This window comes from Cherax quadricarinatus, chromosome 84 (genome assembly GCF_038502225.1).
Source record: "Cherax quadricarinatus isolate ZL_2023a chromosome 84, ASM3850222v1, whole genome shotgun sequence".
In the NCBI taxonomy this organism is placed as follows: Eukaryota; Metazoa; Arthropoda; class Malacostraca; order Decapoda; family Parastacidae; genus Cherax; species Cherax quadricarinatus.
In genome coordinates this window covers 10,920,426-10,944,614 of record NC_091375.1, presented here as the reverse complement: position 1 = coordinate 10,944,614, position 24,189 = coordinate 10,920,426, and the positions used below count along the sequence as shown (strand labels likewise).

The window sequence follows — 24,189 nt, the reverse complement described above, 5'->3', positions numbered from 1 at the left end:
AATTTGTGCAGTAAAAGATTTTCTGTCATAGCATTCCAAAAATGTCACTTAAAATATGAGAATCCATAAAAGCTAAGCTTTTACATAGTATAAGACTGTGTATCAAAACTTTTTCAAATACAGTGGACCCCTGCATAACGATATTATTTTAATCCAGAAGTCTGTTTGGGTGCCTTTATGGACCGAATTTGTTCCCATAAGAAATATTGTGAATTAGATTAGTCCCTTTCAGACCCCTAAAAATACACCTACAAAAGCACTTACAAAAATACACTTACATAATTGGTTGAGTTGGGAGCTGATCGTTATGCGGGGGTCCACTGTATTGAATGATCACCTATTGCAGTGAATGACTGCATGGAGCTATTAACAGCTATACACAAATACTAACGCCAGTAAAAATATTGAACTGGGAGTCACTTGATCTTCATGATTTCTAGTTATACATTTATGGATACTGTACTGTATGGTACAGTGGACCCCTGGTTTTCAGCCGGTGCAGAAATCGTACAATTCGGATTTTGAGCACTTTTTTCGGCAAAATTTCCCCCCGGGTTTCGTACATCCCCTCAGAAATTGTTGGTACCAGACGCGTGCAGCTGGGCCGCTCATATGTTCATGACTCAATCTTGGGCACATAAAATGTCTTATTTTAGGTTAATATAGACATTTTCATTATTCCATCTATGATATTTTTTCAAAACTATTTAAGAAACACGTTACATAGTATATAAAAATGCCTTTGCTGCTCGTTCATTCAGAGTGTCCCTCAAGTCTTAACGCCATAGTAATAGTACTAATAGTACGTAATAATAATCACTCTTGGGCACGTTAAATTTCTTAATTTACATTAATATATACATTTTCATTAGTCCATCTATGATATTTTCTTCAAAATTATGTAAGAAACACGTTACATAGCATATAAACATGCATTGTTTATATGCGGTGGAGGGTAAACATTACGTTTTCTCTGGTCCAGTGTTAGAGAAAACTGTATGAATCTGCGTTGGCCAAGTAATTGCCCTTTATACATACATGGCGTAATAGCGCACAAAATGCGTGCTAAAGGAATAACAGGAAAAGTCGGTCGATGGATCTATAATTTCCTCACTAACAGAACACAGAGAGTAGTCATCAACAGAGTAAAGTCCGAGGCAGCTACGGTGAAAAGCTCTGTTCCACAAGGCACAGTACTCGCTCCCATCTTGTTCCTCATCCTCATATCTGACATAGACAAGGATGTCAGCCACAGCACCGTGTCTTCCTTTGCAGATGACACCCGAATCTGCATGACAGTGTCTTCCATTGCAGACACTGCAAGGCTCCAGGCGGACATCAACCAAATCTTTCAGTGGGCTGCAGAAAACAATATGAAGTTCAACGATGAGAAATTTCAATTACTCAGATATGGTAAACACGAGGAAATTAAATCTTCATCAGAGTACAAAACAAATTCTGGCCACAAAATAGAGTGAAACACCAACGTCAAAGACCTGGGAGTGATCATGTCGGAGGATCTCACCTTCAAGGACCATAACATTGTATCAATCGCATCTGCTAGAAAAATGACAGGATGGATAATGAGAACCTTCAAAACTAGGGAGGCCAAGCCCATGATGACACTCTTCAGGTCACTTGTTCTATCTAGGCTGGAATATTGCTGCACACTAACAGCACCTTTCAAGGCAGGTGAAATTGCTGACCTAGAAAATGTACAGAGAACCTTCACGGCGCGCATAACGGAGATAAAACACCTCAATTACTGGGAGCGCTTGAGGTTCCTAAACCTGTATTCCCTGGAATGCAGGCGGGAGAGATACATGATTATATACACCTGGAAAATCCTAGAGGGACTAGTACCGAACTTGCACACGAAAATCACTCACTACGAAAACAAAAGACTTGGCAGACGATGCACTATCCCCCCAATGAAAAGCAGGGGTGTCACTAGCACGTTAAGAGACCATACAATAAGTGTCAGGGGCCCGAGACTGTTCAACTGCCTCCCAGCATACATAAGGGGGATTACCAACAGACCCCTGGCAGTCTTCAAGCTGGCACTGGACAAGCACCTAAAGTCGGTTCCTGACCAGCCGGGCTGTGGCTCGTACGTTGGTTTGCGTGCAGCCAGCAGCAACAGCCTGGTTGATCAGGCTCTGATCCACCAGGAGGCCTGGTCACAGACTGGGCCGCGGGGGCGTTGACCCCCGGAACTCTCTCCAGGTAAACTCCAGGTAAACACATAGGCTTTTGTTTACAATTCTCGGCATGAATTATTCATCTTCCTTTGTTTATGATGGCATCTAAAGGTAGTTGTTAGAAATGATTAAACTCAGTGAACATGGCATGTCGATGGTAATAATATGGCTGTAGGCCGAAGTGTATGTAGCCGGTAGGTATACACTGGGATGTAGCCTGCCTGAGACTACATATAAATATGTACTACTCATGTAATGTTCATTTGTCGTTAAAATTAGTCATATTTATTTCTCATTGTTTTCTGTATGCAAAACTATAGTTATTCTCTATAATTGTATTTTTTGTTAATATTTTTGGGTGTCTGAAACAGATTACTGTAATTGGATGTACATTATGTATTTCTTATGGGGAAATATTACTTCGGTTTTTGGTCATTTTGGATTTCGGCCAACGTTCTGGAATGGAATAATTGTGAAAACCAGGGGTCTACTCTACTATGATGCAATTGTCTCAAGGGTGGGAAGCCTTTGACTTATAAAGGTGGTCTTAACCAAGATTTGAGCATGAGAAGAATGTGACCCAGTAGACCCCAGTTCAGCCCTAGTTGAGTGAAGATGTATGGACAAGTCTGTCCTGTCCTTGTTTGCCTAACATTGAAGACTAGGTACCAGGAACCTGTGAGCTATATCCTAAACAAGAGGACCTAGAGTACCTAATGGGATTAAGTCACATTACATAATTTTTTGTTTTCTTATCCTGGATTAATAGTTGAGCACAATTTTGGTTGCTCAACAGAAGCCCACAAAACACCATCATAAAATAACCAGCAAACGAACTTGAAGAAACTATAACAGTGCAGACAAGAACTAACGGATCCATTTTCATCACAATGAAATGTGTTAAATCAGCCACATCTATGGAGAAAACAACAGGTTAGCAGATTACAAGACAGGCGAGATTTATAGCCCACCTGTTCAGTGAGTTGAATATACATTTGGAGCAAGTGTGGAAACGGTAGGTGCTTGCTTGTGCTAATTAGGATTATTATGAAGTCTGTAAAGGCCAGTGTAACAAGTTGCTGAACACCTGGATTGAGGGGAAACTGCACTTTGTGGTTCCATAGGCTGGTAAGCCCCAAAATTTTGGGAAACTCTCTGTGATTAGGTTGGTATGTATTCAGAGGAGTGCAACTTTGGTTTTAGATTTTCAGATAGCTGAAAGCCTTAATATGAAGCATACTATAGTACTGTACAGTATTTACATTGAGGAAGTCAGGGATACTAGAATGTGAAGTATGGCAAGTTGTACATACAGGTAAACAGTGGAAAAAATGAGGGGGGCTATGCTAATTTTAACATCTTGAACATAGCCATATTTTTCATACACATGACACCATTCATATTTTACAGCATAGAATATTAATATTCATAAGGTAGTAGGTTGGTAGACAGCAACCACCCAGGGAGGTACTACCGTCCTGCCAAGTGAGTGTAAAACGAAAGCCTGTGATTGTTTTACATGATGGTAGGATTGCTGATGTCTTTTGTCTGTCTCATAAATATGCAAGATTACAGGCATGTCTTGCTACTTCTACTTACACTTAGGTCACACTACACATACATATACACATTTATTTATACACACTCATCTGAGTTTTCTTTGATTTTATCTTAATAGTTCTTGGTCTTATTAATTTTCCTTTTATATCCATGGGGAAGTGGAATAAGAATCTTTCCTCCGTAAGCCATGCGTGTTGTAAAAGTCAACTAAAATGCCGGGAACAATGGGCTAGTAACCCCTTTTCCTGTAAAGATTACTAAAAAGAATAAGAAGAAGAAAATTGTCAAAGTGGGAAGTCTGAATGTGCGTGGATGTTGTGCAGATGATAAGAAAGAGATGATTGTGGATGTTATGAATGAGAAGAAGCTGGATGTCCTGGCTTTAAGTGAAACAAAGCTGAAGGGGGTGGGAGAGTTTCAGTGGAGAGGAATAAATGGGATTAGGTCAGGGGTTTCAAATAGAGTTAGAGCTAAAGAAGGAGTAGCAATAATGTTGAAGGATAAGCTATGGCAGGAAAAGAGGGACTATAAATGTATTAATTCAAGGATTATGTGGAGTAAAATAAAGATTGGATGTGAAAAGTGGGTTATAATAAGCGTGTATGCACCTGGAGAAGAGAGAAGTGTAGAGGAGAGAGATTTTGGGAAATGTTGAGTGAATGCGTGGGGAGTTTTGAATCAAGTGTGAGAGTAATGGTGGTTGGGGATTTCAATGCTAAAGTGGGTAAAAATGTTATGGAGGGAGTAGTAGGTAAATTTGGGGTGCCAGGGGTAAATGTAAATGGGGAGCCTTTAATTGAGCTATGTGTAGAAAGAAATTTGGTAATAAGTAATACATATTTTATGAAAAAGAGGATAAATAAATATACAAGGTATGATGTAGCACGTAATGAAAGTAGTTTATTAGATTATGTATTGGTGGATAAAAGGTTGATGGGTAGGCTCCAGGATGTACATGTTTATAGAGGGGCAACTGATATATCGGATCATTATTTAGTTGTAGCTACAGTTAGAGTAAGAGGTAGATGGGAAAAGTGGAAGGTGGCAACAACAGGTAAGAGGGAGGTGAAAGTGTATAAACTAAGGGAGGAGGAAGTTCGGGTGAGATATAAGCGACTATTGGCAGAAAGGTGGGATAGTGCAAAGATGAGTAGTGGGGGGGTTGAAGAGGGTTGGAATAGTTTTAAAAATGCAGTATTAGAATGTGGGGCAGAAGTTTGTGGTTATAGGAGGGTGGGGGCAGGAGGAAAGAGGAGTGATTGGTGGAATGATGAAGTAAAGGGTGTGATAAAAGAGAAAAAGGTAGCTTATGAGAGGTTTTTACAAAGCAGAAGTGTTATAAGAAGAGCAGAGTATATGGAGAGTAAAAGAAAGGTAAAGAGAGTGGTGAGAGAGTGCAAAAGGAGAGCAGATGATAGAGTGGGAGAGGCACTGTCAAGAAATTTTAATGAAAATAAGAAAAAATTTTGGAGTGAGTTAAACAAGTTAAGAAAGCATAGGGAAAATATGGATTTGTCAGTTAAAAACAGAGTAGGGGAGTTAGTAGATGGGGAGATGGAGGTATTGGGTAGATGGCGAGAATATTTTGAGGAACTTTTAAATGTTAAGGAAGAAACAGAGGCAGTAATTTCATGCACTGGTCAGGGAGGTATACCATCTTTTAGGAGTGAAGAAGAGCAGAATGTAAGTGTGGGGGAGGTACGTGAGGCATTACGTAAAATGAAAGGGGGTAAAGCAGCTGTAACTGATGGGATCATGACAGAAATGTTAAAAGCAGGGGGGGATATAGTGTTGGAGTGGTTGGTACTTTTGTTTAATAAATGTATGAAAGAGGGGAAGGTACCTAGGGATTGGCGGAGAGCATGTATAGTCCCTTTATATAAAGGGAAAGGGGACAAAAGAGACTGTAAAAATTATAGAGGAATAAGCTTACTGAGTATACCAGGAAAAGTGTACGGTAGGGTTATAATTGAAAGAATTAGAGGTAAGACAGAATGTAGGTTTGCGGATGAGCAAGGAGGTTTCAGAGTGGGTAGGGGATGTGTAGATCAGGTGTTTACATTGAAGCATATATGTGAACAGTATTTAGATAAAGATAGGGAAGTTTTTATTGCATTTATGGATTTAGAAAAGGCATATGATAGAGTGGATAGAGGAGCAATGTGGCAGATGTTGCAAGTATATGGAATAGGTGGTAAGTTATTAAATGCTGTAAAGAGTTTTTATGAGGATAGTGAGGCTCAGGTTAGGGTGTGTAGAAGAGAGGGAGACTACTTCCCGGTAAAAGTAGGTCTTAGACAGGGATGTGTAATGTCACCATGGTTGTTTAATATATTTGTGGATGGGGTTGTAAAGGAAGTAAATGCTAGGGTGTTTGGGAGAGGGGTGGGATTAAATTTTGGGGAATCAAATTCAAAATGGGAATTGACACAGTTACTTTTTGCTGATGATACTGTGCTTATGGGAGATTCTAAAGAAAAATTGCAAGGGTTGGTGGATGAGTTTGGGAATGTGTGTAAAGGTAGAAAGTTGAAAGTGAACATGGAAAGGAGTAAGGTGATGAGGGTGTCAAATGATTTAGATAGGGAAGGATTGGATATCGGATTGGGGAGGAGGAGTATGGAAGAAGTGAATGTTTTCAGATACTTGGGAGTTGACGTGTCGGCAGATGGATTTATGAAGGATGAGGTTAATCATAGAATTGATGAGGGAAAAAAGGTGAGTGGTGCATTGAGGTATATGTGGAGTCAAAAAACGTTATCTATGGAGGCAAAGAAGGGAATGTATGAAAGTATAGTAGTACCAACACTCTTATATGGGTGTGAAGCTTGGGTGGTAAATGCAGCAGCGAGGAGACGGTTGGAGGCAGTGGAGATGTCCTGTTTAAGGGCAATGTGTGGTGTAAATATTGTGCAGAAAATTCGGAGTGTGGAAATTAGGAGAAGGTGTGGAGTTAATAAAAGTATTAGTCAGAGGGCAGAAGAGGGGTTGTTGAGGTGGTTTGGTCATTTAGAGAGAATGGATCAAAGTAGAATGACATGGAAAGCATATAAATCTATAGGGGAAGGAAGGCGGGGTAGGGGTCGTCCTCGAAAGGGTTGGAGAGAGGGGGTAAAGGAGGTTTTGTGGGCAAGGGGCTTGGACTTCCAGCAAGCGTGCGTGAGCGTGTTAGATAGGAGTGAATGGAGACGAATGGTACTTGGGACCTGACGATCTGTTGGAGTGTGAGCAGGGTAATATTTAGTGAAGGGATTCAGGGAAACCGGTTATTTTCATATAGTCGGACTTGAGTCCAGGAAATGGGAAGTACAATGCCTGCACTTTAAAGGAGGGGTTTGGGATATTGGCAGTTTGGAGGGATATGTTGTGTATCTTTATATGTGTATGCTTCTAGACTGTTGTATTCTGAGCACCTCTGCAAAAACAGTGATAATGTGCGAGTGTGGTGAAAGTGTTGAATGATGATGAAAGTATTTTCTTTTTGGGGATTTTCTTTCTTTTTTTTGGGTCACCCTGCCTCGGTGGGAGACGGCCGACTTGTTGAAAAAAAAAAAAAAAAAAAGTGTAACTATCATGCTATTCAAGACTTGACTCTGCTGTATATGCCTCTTATATGTGATCTTATTAGCAAGTTAATTAAAACCAGTAGGATGGCCTAGTCATGTGTAAATACTTCTCAGCAACAAATTGCTAAATCAGATATTAATGTTCACTACAATTTTCATTGCAGATAACAAGAACGATTTTACAGGAGATGGTTCCCAACCTCCCAGGCCTAAGGTAAGTTTTAATGAAATCAGCAAATAATACCATCCACAAATCAGGTACACAGGATTAAAAATTAGTTTTACAAAATACAGCACCTATATATCTGTAATATAAATATTTTTTTTTTAAACAGTGCCGGCTGTCTCCTACAAAGGTAGAGTAAGTAAGTAAGTTTATTTAGGTACTGATACACATAACTAGTTACACAAATTATCATACATAAGTAACATATGTGTAAATTACCTAGGATAGCCCAAGTCAGACATTATTTATTCCCCCCCCCCCCCCAAAAAAAAAAGGAAATTTGCTGTTACTAATTCAATAGATATCTTGCTAGGAGGCCACAAACATCACCTCTAAAAAATTTAAGTGACCCTCTGAACTGCAACATCCTCACCCCATCTTTAAAGTGAATTAAATTCTTGTAAAAAAATTGCAAAGCTCTTATTACCAGCATTATTTTTGAGGCATATTTATAAAAGCACATTAATTTAATAATGTTCAAATTTGTTGAAATAGAGTTTATACAAAGTTTTAAGTTACGATTATTTTTTTGTTTTCTGGTGAGCACTAGACCCATATGGATTATGGCTAATACTGTGAAGAATAATTAAATTCTGATGGAATGTATGTAAAAGAAAGAAATTAAAAGTGAGCATAAAAAAAAGGAAGATGAGAGTAACAAAAAAGTGTAGGCAATGAAAGATTGGAGGGAGGAAGTATGGAGGAAATAAATGTACTCAGATACAGTGGTACCTTGAGTTACACGCAGCTCCCAACTCGAACAGTTGTGTAAGTGTACTTTTGTAAGTTTTTTTGTAAGTGTATTTTTGGGGGTCTGAAACGCATTAATCTAATTTTCCTTATTCCTTATTACCTGGAGTTTACCTGGAGAGAGTTCCGGGGGTCAACGCCCCCGCGGCCCGGTCTGTGACCAGGCCTCCTGGTGGATCAGAGCCTGATCAACCAGGCTGTTGCTGCTGGCTGCACGCAAACCAACGTACGAGCCACAGCCCGGCTGATCAGGAACTGACTTTAGGTGCTTGTCCAGTGCCAGCTTGAAGACTGCCAGGGGTCTGTTGGTAATCCCCCTTATGTGTGCTGGGAGGCAGTTGAACAGTCTCGGGCCCCTGACACTTATTGTATGGTCTCTTAACGTGCTAGTGACACCCCTACTTTTCATTGGGGGGATGGTGCATCGTCTGCCAAGTCTTTTGCTTTCGTAGTGAGTGATTTTCGTGTGCAAGTTCGGTACTAGTCCCTCTAGGATTTTCCAGGTGTATATAATCATGTATCTCTCCCTCCTGCGTTCCAGGGAATACAGGTTTAGGAACCTCAAGCGCTCCCAGTAATTGAGGTGTTTTATCTCCGTTATGCGCGCCGTGAAAGTTCTCTGTACATTTTCTAGGTCGGCAATTTCACCTGCCTTGAAAGGTGCTGTTAGTGTGCAGCAATATTCCAGCCTAGATAGAACAAGTGACCTGAGGAGTGTCATCATGGGCTTGGCCTCCCTAGTTTTGAAGGTTCTCATTATCCATCCTGTCATTTTTCTAGCAGATGCGATTGATACAATGTTATGGTCCTTGAAGGTGAGATCCTCCGACATGATCACTCCCAGGTCTTTGACGTTGGTGTTTCGCTCTATTTTGTGGCCAACAAATGGGAACAAATTCGTTCGGTATCGGTACTTGAACAGCCTTCTGGAACGAATTAAGCTAGTATCTCAAGGTACCACTGTATGTACTATTTGGGAGTGGACTTGTCGGCAGATGGGTTTACCTGGAGTTTACCTGGAGAGGGTTTCGGGGGTCAATGCCCCTGTGGCCCGGTCTGTGACCAGGCCTCCTGGTGGATCAGAGCCTGATCAACCAGGCTGTTGCTGCTGGCTGCACGCAAACCAACGTACGAGCCACAGCCCGGCTGATCAGGAACTGACTTTAGGTGCTTGTCCAGTGCCAGCTTGAAGACTGCCAGGGGTCTGTTGGTAATCCCCCTTATGTGTGCTGGGAGGCAGTTGAACAGTCTCGGGCCCCTGACACTTATTGTATGGTCTCTTAACGTGCTAGTGACACCCCTACTTTTCATTGGGGGGATGGTGCATCGTCTGCCAAGTCTTTTGCTTTCGTAGTGAGTGATTTTCGTGTGCAAGTTCGGTACTAGTCCCTCTAGGATTTTCCAGGTGTATATAATCATGTATCTCTCCCTCCTGCGTTCCAGGGAATACAGGTTTAGGAACCTCAAGCGCTCCCAGTAATTGAGGTGTTTTATCTCCGTTATGCGCGCCGTGAAAGTTCTCTGTACATTTTCTAGGTCGGCAATTTCACCTGCCTTGAAAGGTGCTGTTAGTGTGCAGCAATATTCCAGCCTAGATAGAACAAGTGACCTGAGGAGTGTCATCATGGGCTTGGCCTCCCTAGTTTTGAAGGTTCTCATTATCCATCCTGTCATTTTTCTAGCAGATGCGATTGATACAATGTTATGGTCCTTGAAGGTGAGATCCTCCGACATGATCACTCCCAGGTCTTTGACGTTGGTGTTTCGCTCTATTTTGTGGCCAACAAATGGGAACAAATTCGTTCGGTATTGGTACTTGAACAGCCTTCTGGAACGAATTAAGCTAGTATCTCAAGGTACCACTGTATGTACTATTTGGGAGTGGACTTGTTGGCAGATGGGTTTACCTGGAGTTTACCTGGAGAGGGTTTCGGGGGTCAATGCCCCTGTGGCCCGGTCTGAGACCAGGCCTCATGCTGGATCAGGGTCTGATCAACCAGGCTGTTACTGCTGGCTGCACGCAAGCTGACGTATGACCCACAGCCTGGTTGGTCAGGTACCGACTTTAGGTGCCTGTCCAGTGCCTTCTTGAGGACAGCCAGGGGTCTATTGCTAATCCCCCTTATGTTTGCTGGGAGTCAATTGAACAGTCTTGGGCCCCAGACACTTACTGTGTTGTCTCTCAGTGTACCCGTGGCACCCCTGCTTTTCATTGGGGGAATGTTGCATCTCCTGCCGAGCCTTTTGCTTTCACATGGAGTGATTTTTCAAGTTTGGTACCAATCATTCCAGGACCTTCCAAGTGTATATTATCATGTATCTCTCTCGCCTGCATTCAACGGAATACAGATCAAGGACCTTCAACTGTTCCCAGTAGTTTAGGTGCCTTATCGCACTTATGAAGGATGTAGTTAGCCTAAACCACTCCTACTTAGCTATTTTAATTTTCATCATTTCTTTTGGTGTGGGTTGACATAAACTGTCCTCTTCAACACCACTGGCCATTGATAACTCATTATCATCCATGTTCACATTAGGAATTATCACATAGTTATTACAGTATTATCTACAAGGATGGAATTATTACAATATTATGTATGTAGAGAAGGACTAAACCCATAGAAGTCATACAGCATCTTGGGAAATGGAAGACAATCTGGTTTGTTCCAAGGAAGGGATTGTCATGTCCAATTCCTTGAATCAAGAAACCCTTACCTTGAGGGATGGAGGCATTATAAAGTGTCACAATTGCAGCAAGCCTCGAAGAGTAATTCAAAATCCTAATGCTTATATAAAAATGGGGTAGGGGAGGAACAGTATCAAAATATTTTGACACAATTTAAATATGTGAGTGGCTGCAAAATTTGTGCCCCACTTGCTACTCAAGACTAGAAAGAGCATCATTTTCTGGCTAAAAACAACATGGTGATCGTCCCCCACCCTCCCTACTCCCCAGATCTAGCCCCCTGTGTCTTCTTTCTCTTCACTAAAATAAAAATAGTACTCAAGGAGTGGTGTTTTAACATGGAGGAGATTCAAGCAGAATTGCAGGCCACACTAGATGCCATTAGGAAAGATTTAGAAATGCTTCATGGCAATCCAGGAATGTTTTGATAGTGTCTTGTATGTGTAGTCACGGACTCGTTTCCTGGATGGTGAGGCAGAGGAAGATCTGGGCTGGATTAGTGCAAGTTTGTTGTGTTCTTTGGTCTGCCTGTCTGTCAAAAGTTGAAGCTGCTTTACGGCTAAGAGGTTTTTGTTTAACCCTTTCAGGGTCGACAGGCCCTCTCAGAGACTTGTTCTCAGGGTCGCCCAAATTTAAAAAAAAATGATTTTTTCTTATGAAAAAATAGAGAATAGTTTCCTGATCATAATGACACCAAAAGTATGAAATTTGATGGAAAAGTTATGGAATTATGCTCTCGCGAAGTTAGCGGTCTCGACGATGTTTACGCATCGGCGATTTTGCCCACTTTGAGCCCAATTTTCGGCCAATTCCACTGTACAAGTCAACAAAAATCATGAATATTTCGCTAGAACTCCATTTTTTCTATCGAATGAGTGCAAGAAACCACCCATTTACCGATTTCAACTATCCAATACAGTGGTCAGAATTTAGCAATTTTGCCAACTTCACACAAATTTCAAAAGATGCCAATTTCCAAATAGGGTCCAGAATAAACAAGAAAGACATTCCTGGCCCTAAAATGACATTTCCTCTGTTCATTAGTCACGTCCCAATGCCCCTCTTACATTCTTTTGCTTTCCACTTTGAATTTTTATTCTCACAAAAAATAGAAGATTTACTGTTATGCAGACTACTGCATTAGTGTAAAAAATGGTATAAATAACATCGGCACACTTGTGAAAGAATATTAGACTCACCAGTTGACGTGTATTGGACACTTAGCATGATTTGTTTACTTTTGAACTTTGATAAAAATCGAACATTTCTGCTACTTTGAGCTCAATTTCACGGTACTTTTCATTGTAAAATCAATCAAAATCATCTCAGTTTCTGTAATATGATTTCCATTCTATAGAATGAGACCAGGAAAACTAGAATACAACAATAAATACCATACGAAAATACAGTGCAAAGTCGCTGTTTTAATCCAAAAACACGGTCAAAGTTTTTTTTTTTCTCATTACGCACTGTGTGCTGCAGGATTTTTTTTTATACTGCGCACACTCACCACATAGACCCATTCTTTCATATGTAGGCCTACCAGCTTTCTCTCACTAGATTTGAGGGCGCTTGAATTTAGGCGTACTAGTACGTCAAAAACCCTGGTGCGTAAGCCGTACTATATGGCCGAAACCCTGAAAGGGTTAAATGATGAGAAGCATGAGGTGAAGGTGGTGACTGGGGTTCTGGAGGTTGTGGATGGAGTGGAGGTATTAGGGGTAGTGGTGAATGTGAACCAGAGTTGATGTTATGGTAGAGGGGATTGTGGCAAAAGTGGTAGGTATAGCGATTGTGAAGTAAAGAGTGGTATTAGAGGAAGACGGGGTTGTCGAAGATGAGTGTGTGGGGGAGGGTGGGGGTAGAAGTGGTGGAAGGGGGTGAGGAGTAAGTTTGGTATGGAAGGGGTGGAAGGAAGGCAGGAATGTGAAATGAGATTAGGAAGATTGTCTGCAGTGAGCATAAAGTTTGAGTGAAGTCGTTATGGAAACCTTTGGCTATTGCCATTTCAACTTGTACAGCATTGGTGATGAGGCAGAAGTTTTGTAGTCAGTAGAGTGTGTTGGGGGGGGGGGAAGGGGAATCTGTTAACTGGAGCTGCTGGATAGATATGGTTTGGTGGTGGAAAAAGGATTGGTGGTGGGGGAGGGGAAGCAGGGGAGTGGAGAAGCCCAGGCATTGAAGGGTGGAGTGGAATTTACCAGTGGCTGTGCTGACTGCAGAGTTTGTGAGGAGAAAAGATTTATGGGGAGAATATGGCTTGTCTTTTTTTGAATGTGGAAGTGTACTCTTTACAAAGATGGCAAAGGTTGGCTACACCAGTGTATGTGGTTACCACAAATGGGGCACTTGATGGGGAGATTGCATGTAATCCAGAAGTGGCCAATGGCTGAGCATCTTGAACATATTTGTTGGGATGTACAGGTTTTGGTGAGGTGTCCAAACTTATAGCATTGCAAGCATTGTGGCTTGGTTGGCAACGCTCTTGCCTTACACACTGAGTGTCCGTGGTTCGGTTCCTGGCACGGGTGGAAATATTGGGCATGGTTCCTTACACTTGCTATCCCTGTTCACTTAGCAGTAAGTAGGTACTTGGGTGTTAGTCTACTGGTGTGGGTTGAATCCTGTGGGGACAAGATTGAAGGACCCCAATGGAAAAAAGAGAGAGAGTCTTCGATGATGCATTGACTTTCTTGTGTTATTTGGGTGGTTAACTCTCTGGGTTAAAATTCACCCAAAATCTCATGTTATCTTAAGGAGGGACGCAAATGGTTTCAGTACGAATGAAGCATTTCAGGTGTACAGCATGAAGAGGAGTAGAACAGTGTATTTTGAGGATGTTGGAGTTGAAGGGGCGGTAGATGTCTTCCACAGCGATGCTCTTGGTGGTAAGGACATGTATGAGGTCAGTTGTGTCAGACTCATGGACAGTCAGTAATGGTTTGTAGACATATTTTGCAATGGCAGTACATATACATGTACTTTAGGTGTAGTGTTCAGGTATCCAGATGTTGGTAAAGTCATTGATGACATGTGGTGGGATTGGTGGAAATATTGTAAGAGTTCTGGTCGAGTAGTAGCTTGAAGCCAGTGTGTATTTTGAAGATGCTAAATTTGTGGAACTTGGGTTAGTTTGAAAATATTGCTGGTAGAGATAGCGTTGTGGTCAGGTGTAGGGTACTTCAGGCAAGTGCAGGTAGGAGGAGGGGCTGTGAGGCATCATCCTGGACAGGATGGAAGGAGCAGTATTGTTGGTCTACTTGTTGAAGAAACAGGAGACTCAAAGCCTGGGGACATCAGGATTAGTCACACAGCAAGCTGGAGGCAAGAAAGGCTGACATAGCTGCTGGTGTGGTACTCTGGAACATGTCAGGGGCATCTCTGGGGGTCCTTAAGGGACCCTCTGTAGTATTGCAGATTTTGGCACCCAGCAGTGTGTCTAGGCCTGCAGAAGGTTACAGTGCTGGAGGTGCAGCAAGAGTAGCTGAAGGCTGACATTACAAGACTACAATACACATGACTACACAAAACAAGACTATGCTATATAATATAACACTATACTGCATAATACACCACACCACACTAGACAAAACTATACTACACTAGACAAAATTACACTAGACAAAATTACACTAGACAAAATTACACTAGACAAAACTATATTACACTAGGCAAATCTACACTAAACTAGACAAAACTACACTACACTAGACAAAATTACACTAAACTACACTCAGCCCTAGACTAACCATTAAGCAATAAAAGGATATGCTTAGGGCACCAAGGGAAGGGGGGCACCACAGAGTACCAGTACCATAGTTGTAGCCATCAAATATTCCCAAATGAGGCACAAGTGTCTCATGATGCAAAATGGATGAACATTAGGCTCAGACATCTTACAGGGTAGAAGAAGGGAATTTATAGGTGTATCAAAAGAGGGGAGGGTCATCTTATGAATAAATATACTCTCATTAAGAGGGAGGGTAAAGAAAGCATAAGAAAAGCTAAATGAGACTATGAAATTAAAGTTGCTTTTGAGAGTGGTATATGTGAAATCAGTCATCCAAGTAATCAGTCAGTCTTAATGAGACTAAGCTTGCAAAAATTATGCACTTTTTATTTTGTTTCTTGTAGGGAGTATTGAGGACCATTCCAGGGAAAAATAGATACTAAAGCACTTCCAGTTGCTCAGATCAAGACTTCCTTCAATTACAGGTGGCCATATTCAAGGACTAATTCCTTATTATAAACAGTTGAATCTGTGGTTACCTCTAGTCATCTCTTCTTGTTTGGGAAATAAGTTATTATTTAGTCTCAGTATTTCAATGATAAACTGTACATCACTATTGTGTTGTTTTATTTATTTTGCAGGGAAAGTTGACACGTCCAAAACCTTGTTATTTATGGACGACAGCTGATGTACAGAAGTGGTTCAAGCGTCACTGTAGTGAATACTTCCAGCTGTATTCTCACCTGCTCATTATGGTATGTAAATTGTAGGGATGGAACAATACCAGTTTTGTTGCCGATGTTGATGCCATCAAAATTAGTCAATGCCCATCAGTACTGGTACTCATACTGCTACCATAAAGTGGCTAGTACCCACCGATACTCAGTTGTATACAAATCCCATCAGAATTAACTAATACCTATACAGATATTGATACTTTGACACTGCCCTAGTAAATTGCCTATCCTAAATTATTCATGACAAATGTAATAATATAAGATTACACATAATATTAAAGATAAACCCAAAGAATTACATGCATTTTGGTCAGTGCATGATTCAAGAAAGGTATCCCCATATTCCATAATCCCAGCCTTTTCTGTCACAAGACATCCACAAAAAAAATAAAAATATTGGGTGGTCATCAAATTTCAATATAAAAAATGTATACCTGTGTGTTTTTTTTTTATTATTATTATCACACTGGCCGATTCCCACCAAGGCAGGGTGGCCCGAAAAAGAAAAACTTTCACCATCATTCACTCCATCACTCTCTTGCCAGAAGGGTGCTTTACAATACAGTTTTTAAACTGCAACATTAACACCCCTCCTTCAGAGTGCAGGCACTGTACTTCCCATCTCCAGGACTCAAGTCCGGCCTGCCGGTTTCCCTGAACCCCTTCATAAATGTTACTTTGCTCACACTCCAACAGCACGTCAAGTATTAAAAACCATTTGTCTCCATTCACTCCTATCAAACACGCTCACGCATGCCTGCTGGAAGTCCAAGCCCCTCGCACACAAAACCTCCTTTACCCCCTCCCTCCAACCTTTCCTAGGCCGACCCCTACCCCACCTTCCTTCCACTACAGACTGATACACTCTTGAAGTCACTCTGTTTCGCTCCATTCTCTCTACATGTCCGAACCACCTCAACAACCCTTCCTCAGCCCTCTGGACAACAGTTTTGGTAATCCCGCACCTCCTCCTAACTTCCAAACTACGAATTCTCTGCATTATATTCACACCACACATTGCCCTCAGACATGACATCTCCACTGCCTCCAGCCTTCTCTTCGCTGCAACATTCATCACCCATGCTTCACACCCATATAAGAGCGTTGGTAAAACTATACTCTCATACATTCCCCTCTTTGCCTCCAAGGACAAAGTTCTTTGTCTCCACAGACTCCTAAGTGCACCACTCACCCTTTTCCCCTCATCAATTCTATGATTCACCTCATCTTTCATAGACCCATCCGCTGACACGTCCACTCCCAAATATTTGAATACATTCACCTCCTCCATACTCTCTCCCTCCAATCTGATATCCACTCTTTCATCACCTAATCTTTTGGTTATCCTCATAACCTTACTCTTTCCTGTATTCACTTTTAATTTTCTTATTTTGCACACCCTACCAAATTCATCCACCAATCTCTGCAACTTCTCTTCAGAATCTCCCAAGAGCACAGTGTCATCAGCAAAGAGCAACTGTGACAACTCCCACTTTATGTTTAATTCTTTATCTTTTAACTCCATGCCTCTTGCCAAGACCCTCGCATTTACTTCTCTTACAACCCCATCTATAAATACAGTGGACCCCCCGCATAACGATCACCTCCGAATGCGACCAATTATGTAAGTGTATTTATGTAAGTGTGTTTGTTCGTGTATGTTTGGGGGGTCTGAAATGGACTAATCTACTTCACAATATTCCTTATGGGAACAAATTCGGTCAGTTCTGGCACCTGAACATACTTCTGGAGTGAAAAAATATCGTTAACCGGGGGTCCACTGTATATTAAACAACCACGGTGACATCACACATCCTTGTCTAAGGCCTACTTTTACTGGGAAATAATTAACCTCTTTCCTACATACTCTAACTTGAGCCTCACTATCCTCATAAAAACTTCACTGCTTTCAGTAACCTACCTCCTACACCATACACCTGCAACATCTGCCACATTGCCCCCCTATCCACCCTTTTCCAAATCCATAAATGCCACAAAGACCTCTTTAGCCTTACCTAAATACTGTTCACTTATATGTTTCACTGTAAACACCTGGTCTACACACCCTCTACCTTTCCTAAAGCCTCCTTGTTCATCTGCTATCCTGTGTGTGTGCTTGTGAATTTCTGTACATATGTGCACTTTCATGTGTTATACAGTATGTGTGTATGTATTTATGTGCATATGTCTGCATGTGCTCAGAATTCTCAGTATTCTGAGCACCTCTGCAAAAGCAGTGATAATGTGTGTGTGGTGAAAGTGTTGAATGATGAAAGTATTTTCTTTTTGGGGATTTTCTTTCTTTTTTGGGTCACCCTGCCTCGGTGGGAGACGACCGACTTGTTGAAAAAAAAAAAATGTCTGCATGTTTCTTTTTGTAGTAATTATGTAATTTTTTTGTATGTGCCTATGTATACTTACGCATATGTGTATTTTTGTATGTCTTCTTTCTTTCAACGCACCAGCCGTATCCCACTGAGGTGGGGTGGCCCAAAAGGAAAAACAAAACTTTCTCCTTTTAAATTTAGTAATATATACAGAAGGGGTTACTAGCCCCTTGCTTCCGGCATTTTAGTCGCCTCTTACGACACGCATGGCTTACGGAGGAAGAATTCTGTTGCACTTCCCCATGGAGATTTTTGTATGTATCTCAGAATATATATTTAGATTGCATTGCTGTTGCCTTTTTTATAAGGTATATTCATGTGTTTGACACCCACAATATTGTACTTTTTATGAATATAGTCATCTACCACTACCGTGTTTCTTTATGAGGAATTCCCTTGTGGTTTAGCACTTCTTTTTTATTATAATAATAATAATCTATGAGGAATGTCTTGATGCAAAAGAATTTTTGATCCAAGGATTTGGAACTGCCTCTCCCTTCCTTGAATCAAAGCTGATTACCTTTCATTCCTCAAGGCACTGTATCATACAGATTAAGTACAGTGGACCCCTGCCTTACGATCAGCTCCCAACTCAAACAATTATGTAAGTGTATTTTTGTAAGTACTTTTGTACGTGTATTTTTGGGGGTCTGAAACGGACTAATCTAATTTACAATACTCCTTATGGGAACAAATTCGTTCAGTAACGGCACCCGAACAGACTTCAGGAATGAATTAATATCCTAAGGCGGGGTTCCACTGTACTTCCTTATGAATTAAATTATTATAATGTACTCCTGTTTGTTAAATTATAGTATGGTACTTCACGTTGTCTTATGTTCCTACCTCCCAAGCTATTTTTACCCTATACCAATGCACTCAAAATATTCTCATGTTTTAATTCCACAGAATGACATAACAGGTAAGGCACTAGTACGGATGAGTGAGGGGACGCTCATCAGGATGGGCATCAAACACCCAGAACATGTTGAGGCTATTTGGCGAGAGATCCTCAAGCAGCGCCTCAAGGCTGATATCCAAGAGATGAAGGAAATAGAAATGAGTGCTATTGTATCATAAAGATGCACAAGAGATTTGGGACAATAATTTGTGAGATGAGCTTATGAAGATTATGAAAATTATCCCCAGTACTAATGGTAGGTAAAATAATTTTTTTACCGGGAAATTTAAACCCAACGTACCTGAAATGAAATCTTACATTGCTCCTTAGCCTTAGCCCAATATACCGGTGCATCTCAAATATACTCCCTTCAGAGGGAATGCTGGTGAAGGACTTGATCAGAGGAATTGGAGCTACCTCTCCCTAGAATAGAACTCTACCTCCTATTCCAAGGTGGCACAAAGTAACCATTATGGGTATAGTGATTTACTAATATAATACACAGAAGAGGCAGGGCCAGGAGCTCTGACTCTTGTGTCAGATATATGCGCACACATTCTCTCTCACCTTGTTCCGTTATACCACAGCTGAAATCTTATATTGGATAGTTCAACTATTCTGTTACAATATAAAATCTGGTAATGGTTGAATTTAAGCTCTAACAACCCTGTTTCCAGTTGGATATTGACCAGCACAGCCTGCTATACTTAAATCTTGGGAATGGACAAGAAAAATTCATTATCTTTTTACACTCTTGTTAAACTGGCAGGACTAGATATTAATAAGACATATACAACACCTTGGTATCTTTATTGATGAAAGGTTTGCAGACAAATGGTAAAACATCAACAGTATGGTAAGACACTGCAATGGAGTCATTATTGTAGTGTTTCAACACAGGTTGCTCTTATCATATACATAAAACATGACAGACAGTCACAACTTGTATAGTATGTTAAGGATGTCACATGCTGTGTGAGGTTTGAAATGTCATCTATTGAGTAGAGAACCACTGCAGCAGGACTACTGGCCCTCCCAAGGATTGTTTTTTTTGTTCTAATGTGGGGTGTGGATGTGCCTAAAGCAAGCATTCTGCTATTTTGAGTATTTGTATTAGCGAGTTTAATAGATGATTATTTAAGGCATCTGGTTTTTGTCTAATTTTTAATAAAAGTGTTGCTCTGTCCCCACACCATGAGATGGGAATGGTGGGCAATAGACCAACACTATGAAACTGACAAGATAAAACAGATACCTTGAATAAGTGCCCATTAAACTCGCTAAAACAATTAAAATAGTGGTATGTTTGCTTTATCCACACCCATAGCTTACATATTAGAACAGAGAAACAAACCTCACATGGGCCAGTAGACCTGCTGCAGTGTTTCTCTATTCAACACCTGACACCTCAGCTCTCTCACATGCTGAGCACCTGACTTCCCAAATGTACTTGTGGTTTAATTTATATGAAAAAGTTACACAGTGCCTAAAATTACAGTATATATATATTTAACAAAAAAAATTCTTGTTTACAATCATAGGGGCAGATATTCTGTACTGAGTTGTCTTGTTTTTAAAGATAATCACCAAGCTAATTTTTTTTTATTATTAATATAAAGCAGTCCTCTTGCAGACTACATGGGGAATAGTGTTCAAGTTTGGTTAAACAGTTACATTAATAGTGTGAGCTAGTTATTTCAGTGCTAGATATGATTGTGTCTTCTAAGTTTTTTTTTTTTTAGCTAAATGCATTCTCTGATTATGTTTTCTAGATTAAGAGAGGCTGCACAAGATTGGGAGAATTCTGAGAGAGTCCATACTAAAAGTGGGACCTTTATATTTATCAAAATTATTCTATTCTTGTGCAGTTTCTCTTTATCTAAAAACTGTAATGAGATAATGAATTCAGATTAAAAAATACTTAAAAGACACAAGCATATCTAACAGTGAAACAACTGGTTCACACTTTATTAATGTAACTGTTTAACTGTACTTGAACATTATTCCTTATGTATTCTGCAAGATGGCTTTGCTTAATATTAGTAAACAAAAAAGACCAGCTTGGTGAATATCACTAATAACAAGACAGGTAAGACACACATGCAACAGTTAGACAACTTTATTCCGAAACGTTTCGCCTACACAGTAGGCTTCTTCAGTCGAATACAGAAAGTAGGCAGGAACAGTAGAGATGTGAAGACGATGTAATCAGTCCATCACCCTTGTAGTCGTAGAATTTGAGGTTGTCAGTCCCTCGGCCTGGAGAAGTTCAGTTCCATAGTCAGGAACTATCTGAAGATCAAGCTTGACTGATTACATCGTCTTCACATCTCTACTGTTCCTGCCTACTTTCTGTATTCGACTGAAGAAGCCTACTGTGTAGGCGAAACGTTTCGGAATAAAGTTGTCTAACTGTTGCATGTGTGTCTTACCTAACAACCTGTCGGTATTGTATACCATTTTGATGTTCAATAACAAGACAGCTCACTACAGTACTTATCTGCCACTGTGATTATCAATCAACTATTTTTGTTTACTGCACTTTATAGGCACTATAGGACTCAAACTGGTTTAGCATTTTTTTTATAAATACTATATAGCAGTTGCATTTTATGTAAGAATAAAAATCTTTATTAAATTAATGCTAGACTGTTTAGTGCTTCCCCCTTGATTATAATAATAATAATGCTAGACTGTGATCTCACTTTTGGCCCTTCAAGGAAGGTGCCATGATAGCAGAAATGGGCACTTGATCCAAAGAATTAGACCCACCTTACCTTTCCTTGGACTGAACCCAATAGCCTTCCATTTCCTCAGGCACTCTATGACTAATAGCTTTAGCACTTTTGTCATGAATATAATGATATAACCAAAGCAACTCATTTACGTTGAGCTCTAATCTAACTGTATGTTTAGACTTCGGGCTTTACTGGTAAACTCTTCATTATCCAGGTAGCAACCAGTCATAGCTCTCATGCCACTGAAGTTACTACGACCATGCATCAATCGCCAGTTGTCAGAAAGTAGCACTGTCCCTGTATATAAGAAAAATATGCTTTGTAAATTTCAGAAAAAATGTCTCTAATTTAGCCAATAGTTATGCATGACAATTTATTTAATATTTTGCTAAGAATCAATGTCTTATTCTTTCAATAAAGTTTAAAATTAAATTAATCTTTCAATTACATTTCAGCAAGCACTACTTTGTACTTCACCCCACCCTGAACCTCCTTAGTATGCCTTCTTGCTGAAAGTATTTTGGTATGAGGAATTGGAGGTACTCTCCCTTCTTGTATTAAACATGATTACCAAATATTCACCAGGTGCAGTAGGACTCCTACAGGTTCAACACTACATGCCTAGAATTATCATAAAGAAGAGCTAAACCTTCAAGGGTCATACAGCAGTCGTACCTAGAATAGTATAACTACTATGAATAGTTCTTAGACTTCTTAAAGGTTCTATATTCCTGGGTCATTTCCCACACCTATGAACAGCCTGCAACAACAATAATAATAATACTCCAAGTGGGATACCTTAATTCCAGTGAAGGGTTTGTATTTTGAGGAATTTTATCTATGCTCCCCTTCCTTGGATCAAATCTGGTTACCTCTCATTCCCAAGGCACTGTATGACCCCTATAAGTTTAGTGCTTCCCCATTAATGTAATAGTACATTAATGACACAAATTTATCCTATCAAAGAGCAACAAAAAGTTCACAAGTGCAGTACTGCATTACAAAATTTATATTTGTAGTTCTAACAATGTGAGTTAAAGCTTGTGCTGAATATTACATATATTGTACAGTACAAGCCTGGCCCATTACCGGGCTCCAGGAGTCAAAGAACTCTTGGAACTCAAAGGTATGTCATACTACCTCAAAGGTATATCATAGTACCTCAAAAGTATATCATTGTACCTCAAAGGTACTATGAAACTATATTTCAAAGACCCTTAAAGTCATATAGCAAGTTAACCAGGGATCTTCCATATGCACTATCAGATGCCATCCAATTTTTGTAAAAACTACGTATATGTACACATAAACTTATTACAGGAGGGCCCCGCTTATACAGCATGTTAGGTTCTGGGCTACTGCTGTAGAGCAAAAAATGTTGTAAAGTGAAACATAACCTTTTTTCGCTTTCAAATGTAGTATATAAAAGCATGATAACATGTTTACAATATCAAATATTAAGTGAGCAATAGAGCTAGGCCTAAAGAATGCATATACAGTACACATATAACTTACTTTAAAATATTTTCATCTTTAGTTTATAGTGAGTACTGAATATATTTATTGTAGGAAGTCTGAGCAAATAAAAAATGGGTAGAATTGAAAACCACTGCATTAGCGAAACGTCATAAGTGAAGTGCTGTAAAGCAGGGCCCTCCTGTATTATATCAAATTGAATAAGTTAATTACTGTGAACAGCCTCTCCTCACTTAACGACGGAGTTCCGTTCCTAAGACCACATTGGCAAACGAACTGATCGCTAAGCAAGGAGCATACTATAATGGTAGTGAGTTTGTGTCAACCATCTTTTATATTGTTTCAATGTCACCTTTGCACTATTTATAACACTTAGTATATTTTTATATAGTAGAGTACTGTATATTGTAATAAACAGAATAAGAGAAAATCAGCTCTTAATATATGTTATTTAGGTATGCATACTGGTCAGAGAGCCTGTCGTAAGTCTGAGTCATCGATAAACGAGTATGTCGCTAAGTGAGGAGAGGCTGTATTTAAAATATACATTTCTTTAACCAACCATTACCTGGTTCCAATTTTAGCCAATATTCATTCTTAGGGTTCCTAACGATCCTAGTGAGATTGTTAAAATGCAAGTAGAATTCTTGTATCTTCTTCATGGGTAGTGACGACAGAGGAGCACGATCATATATGTTGTACCTGTAACAACAACAATTAATTTACTCCATGTTTTATTTATTAAAAATATCTAACCATTCATAAATAGGAAAATAAAAATGAGTGGCCAAGTTGCACAATTCCCATTTTACAGAAATTTTGGTAAACTTAATGTCAATTTAAGATAATAAATGAAGGCAGAGTACTCAATATGTATTTGACATCCTTTCTGCTGTTTTCCTTACCACCACCTCTTTCCCTCATCCTTCCTGCTGATGTTTTCCTTACCACCACCTCTTTCCCTCATCCTTCCTGCTGATGTTTTCTTTACCACCACCTCTTTCCCTCATCCTTCCTGCTGATGTTTTCCTTACCACCACCTCTTTCCCTCATTCTTCCTGCTGATGTTTTCCTTACCACCACCTCTTTCCCTCATCCTTCCTGCTGATGTTTTCCTTACCACCACCTCTTTCCCTCATTCTTCCTGCTGATGTTTTCCTTACCACCACCACTTTCCCTCATCCTTCCTGCTGATGTTTTCCTTACCACCACCTCCTCCCCTCTACTATCC

General features: G+C 40.1%; 2 protein-coding genes across 6 annotated transcripts in view; one reads left to right on the top strand and one right to left on the bottom strand.

Annotated features, from left to right (window-relative positions):
* Positions 1 to 24,189, top strand: part of ave (Protein aveugle) — a 29,889-nt gene that overhangs the window by 2,242 nt on the left and 3,458 nt on the right. For 2 of the 5 annotated variants that reach the window (XM_070103060.1, XM_070103062.1), the window contains exons 3-6: positions 7,492 to 7,541; positions 15,361 to 15,474; positions 18,753 to 20,833; positions 21,228 to 21,914. In XM_070103060.1, the coding sequence (XP_069959161.1) occupies positions 7,492 to 7,541; positions 15,361 to 15,474; positions 18,753 to 18,923 (335 nt within the window). In that variant the 3' untranslated portion in view covers positions 18,924 to 20,833; positions 21,228 to 21,914. Of the gene's footprint in view, positions 1 to 7,491; positions 7,542 to 15,360; positions 15,475 to 18,752; positions 20,834 to 21,227; positions 21,915 to 21,937; positions 23,533 to 24,189 lie in introns of those variants that run through there. The other 3 variants (XM_070103064.1, XM_070103063.1, XM_070103065.1) reach the window with 3 other exon arrangements.
* Positions 21,640 to 24,189, bottom strand: part of Tmlh (Trimethyllysine hydroxylase) — a 38,677-nt gene continuing 36,127 nt past the window's right edge. Inside the window, exons 9-10 of the mRNA XM_053799554.2 lie at positions 23,527 to 23,660; positions 21,640 to 21,779 (exon numbers count right to left, since the gene is read on the bottom strand). Of these exons, the coding sequence (XP_053655529.1) occupies positions 21,640 to 21,779; positions 23,527 to 23,660 (274 nt within the window). The remainder of the gene's footprint in view (positions 21,780 to 23,526; positions 23,661 to 24,189) is intronic.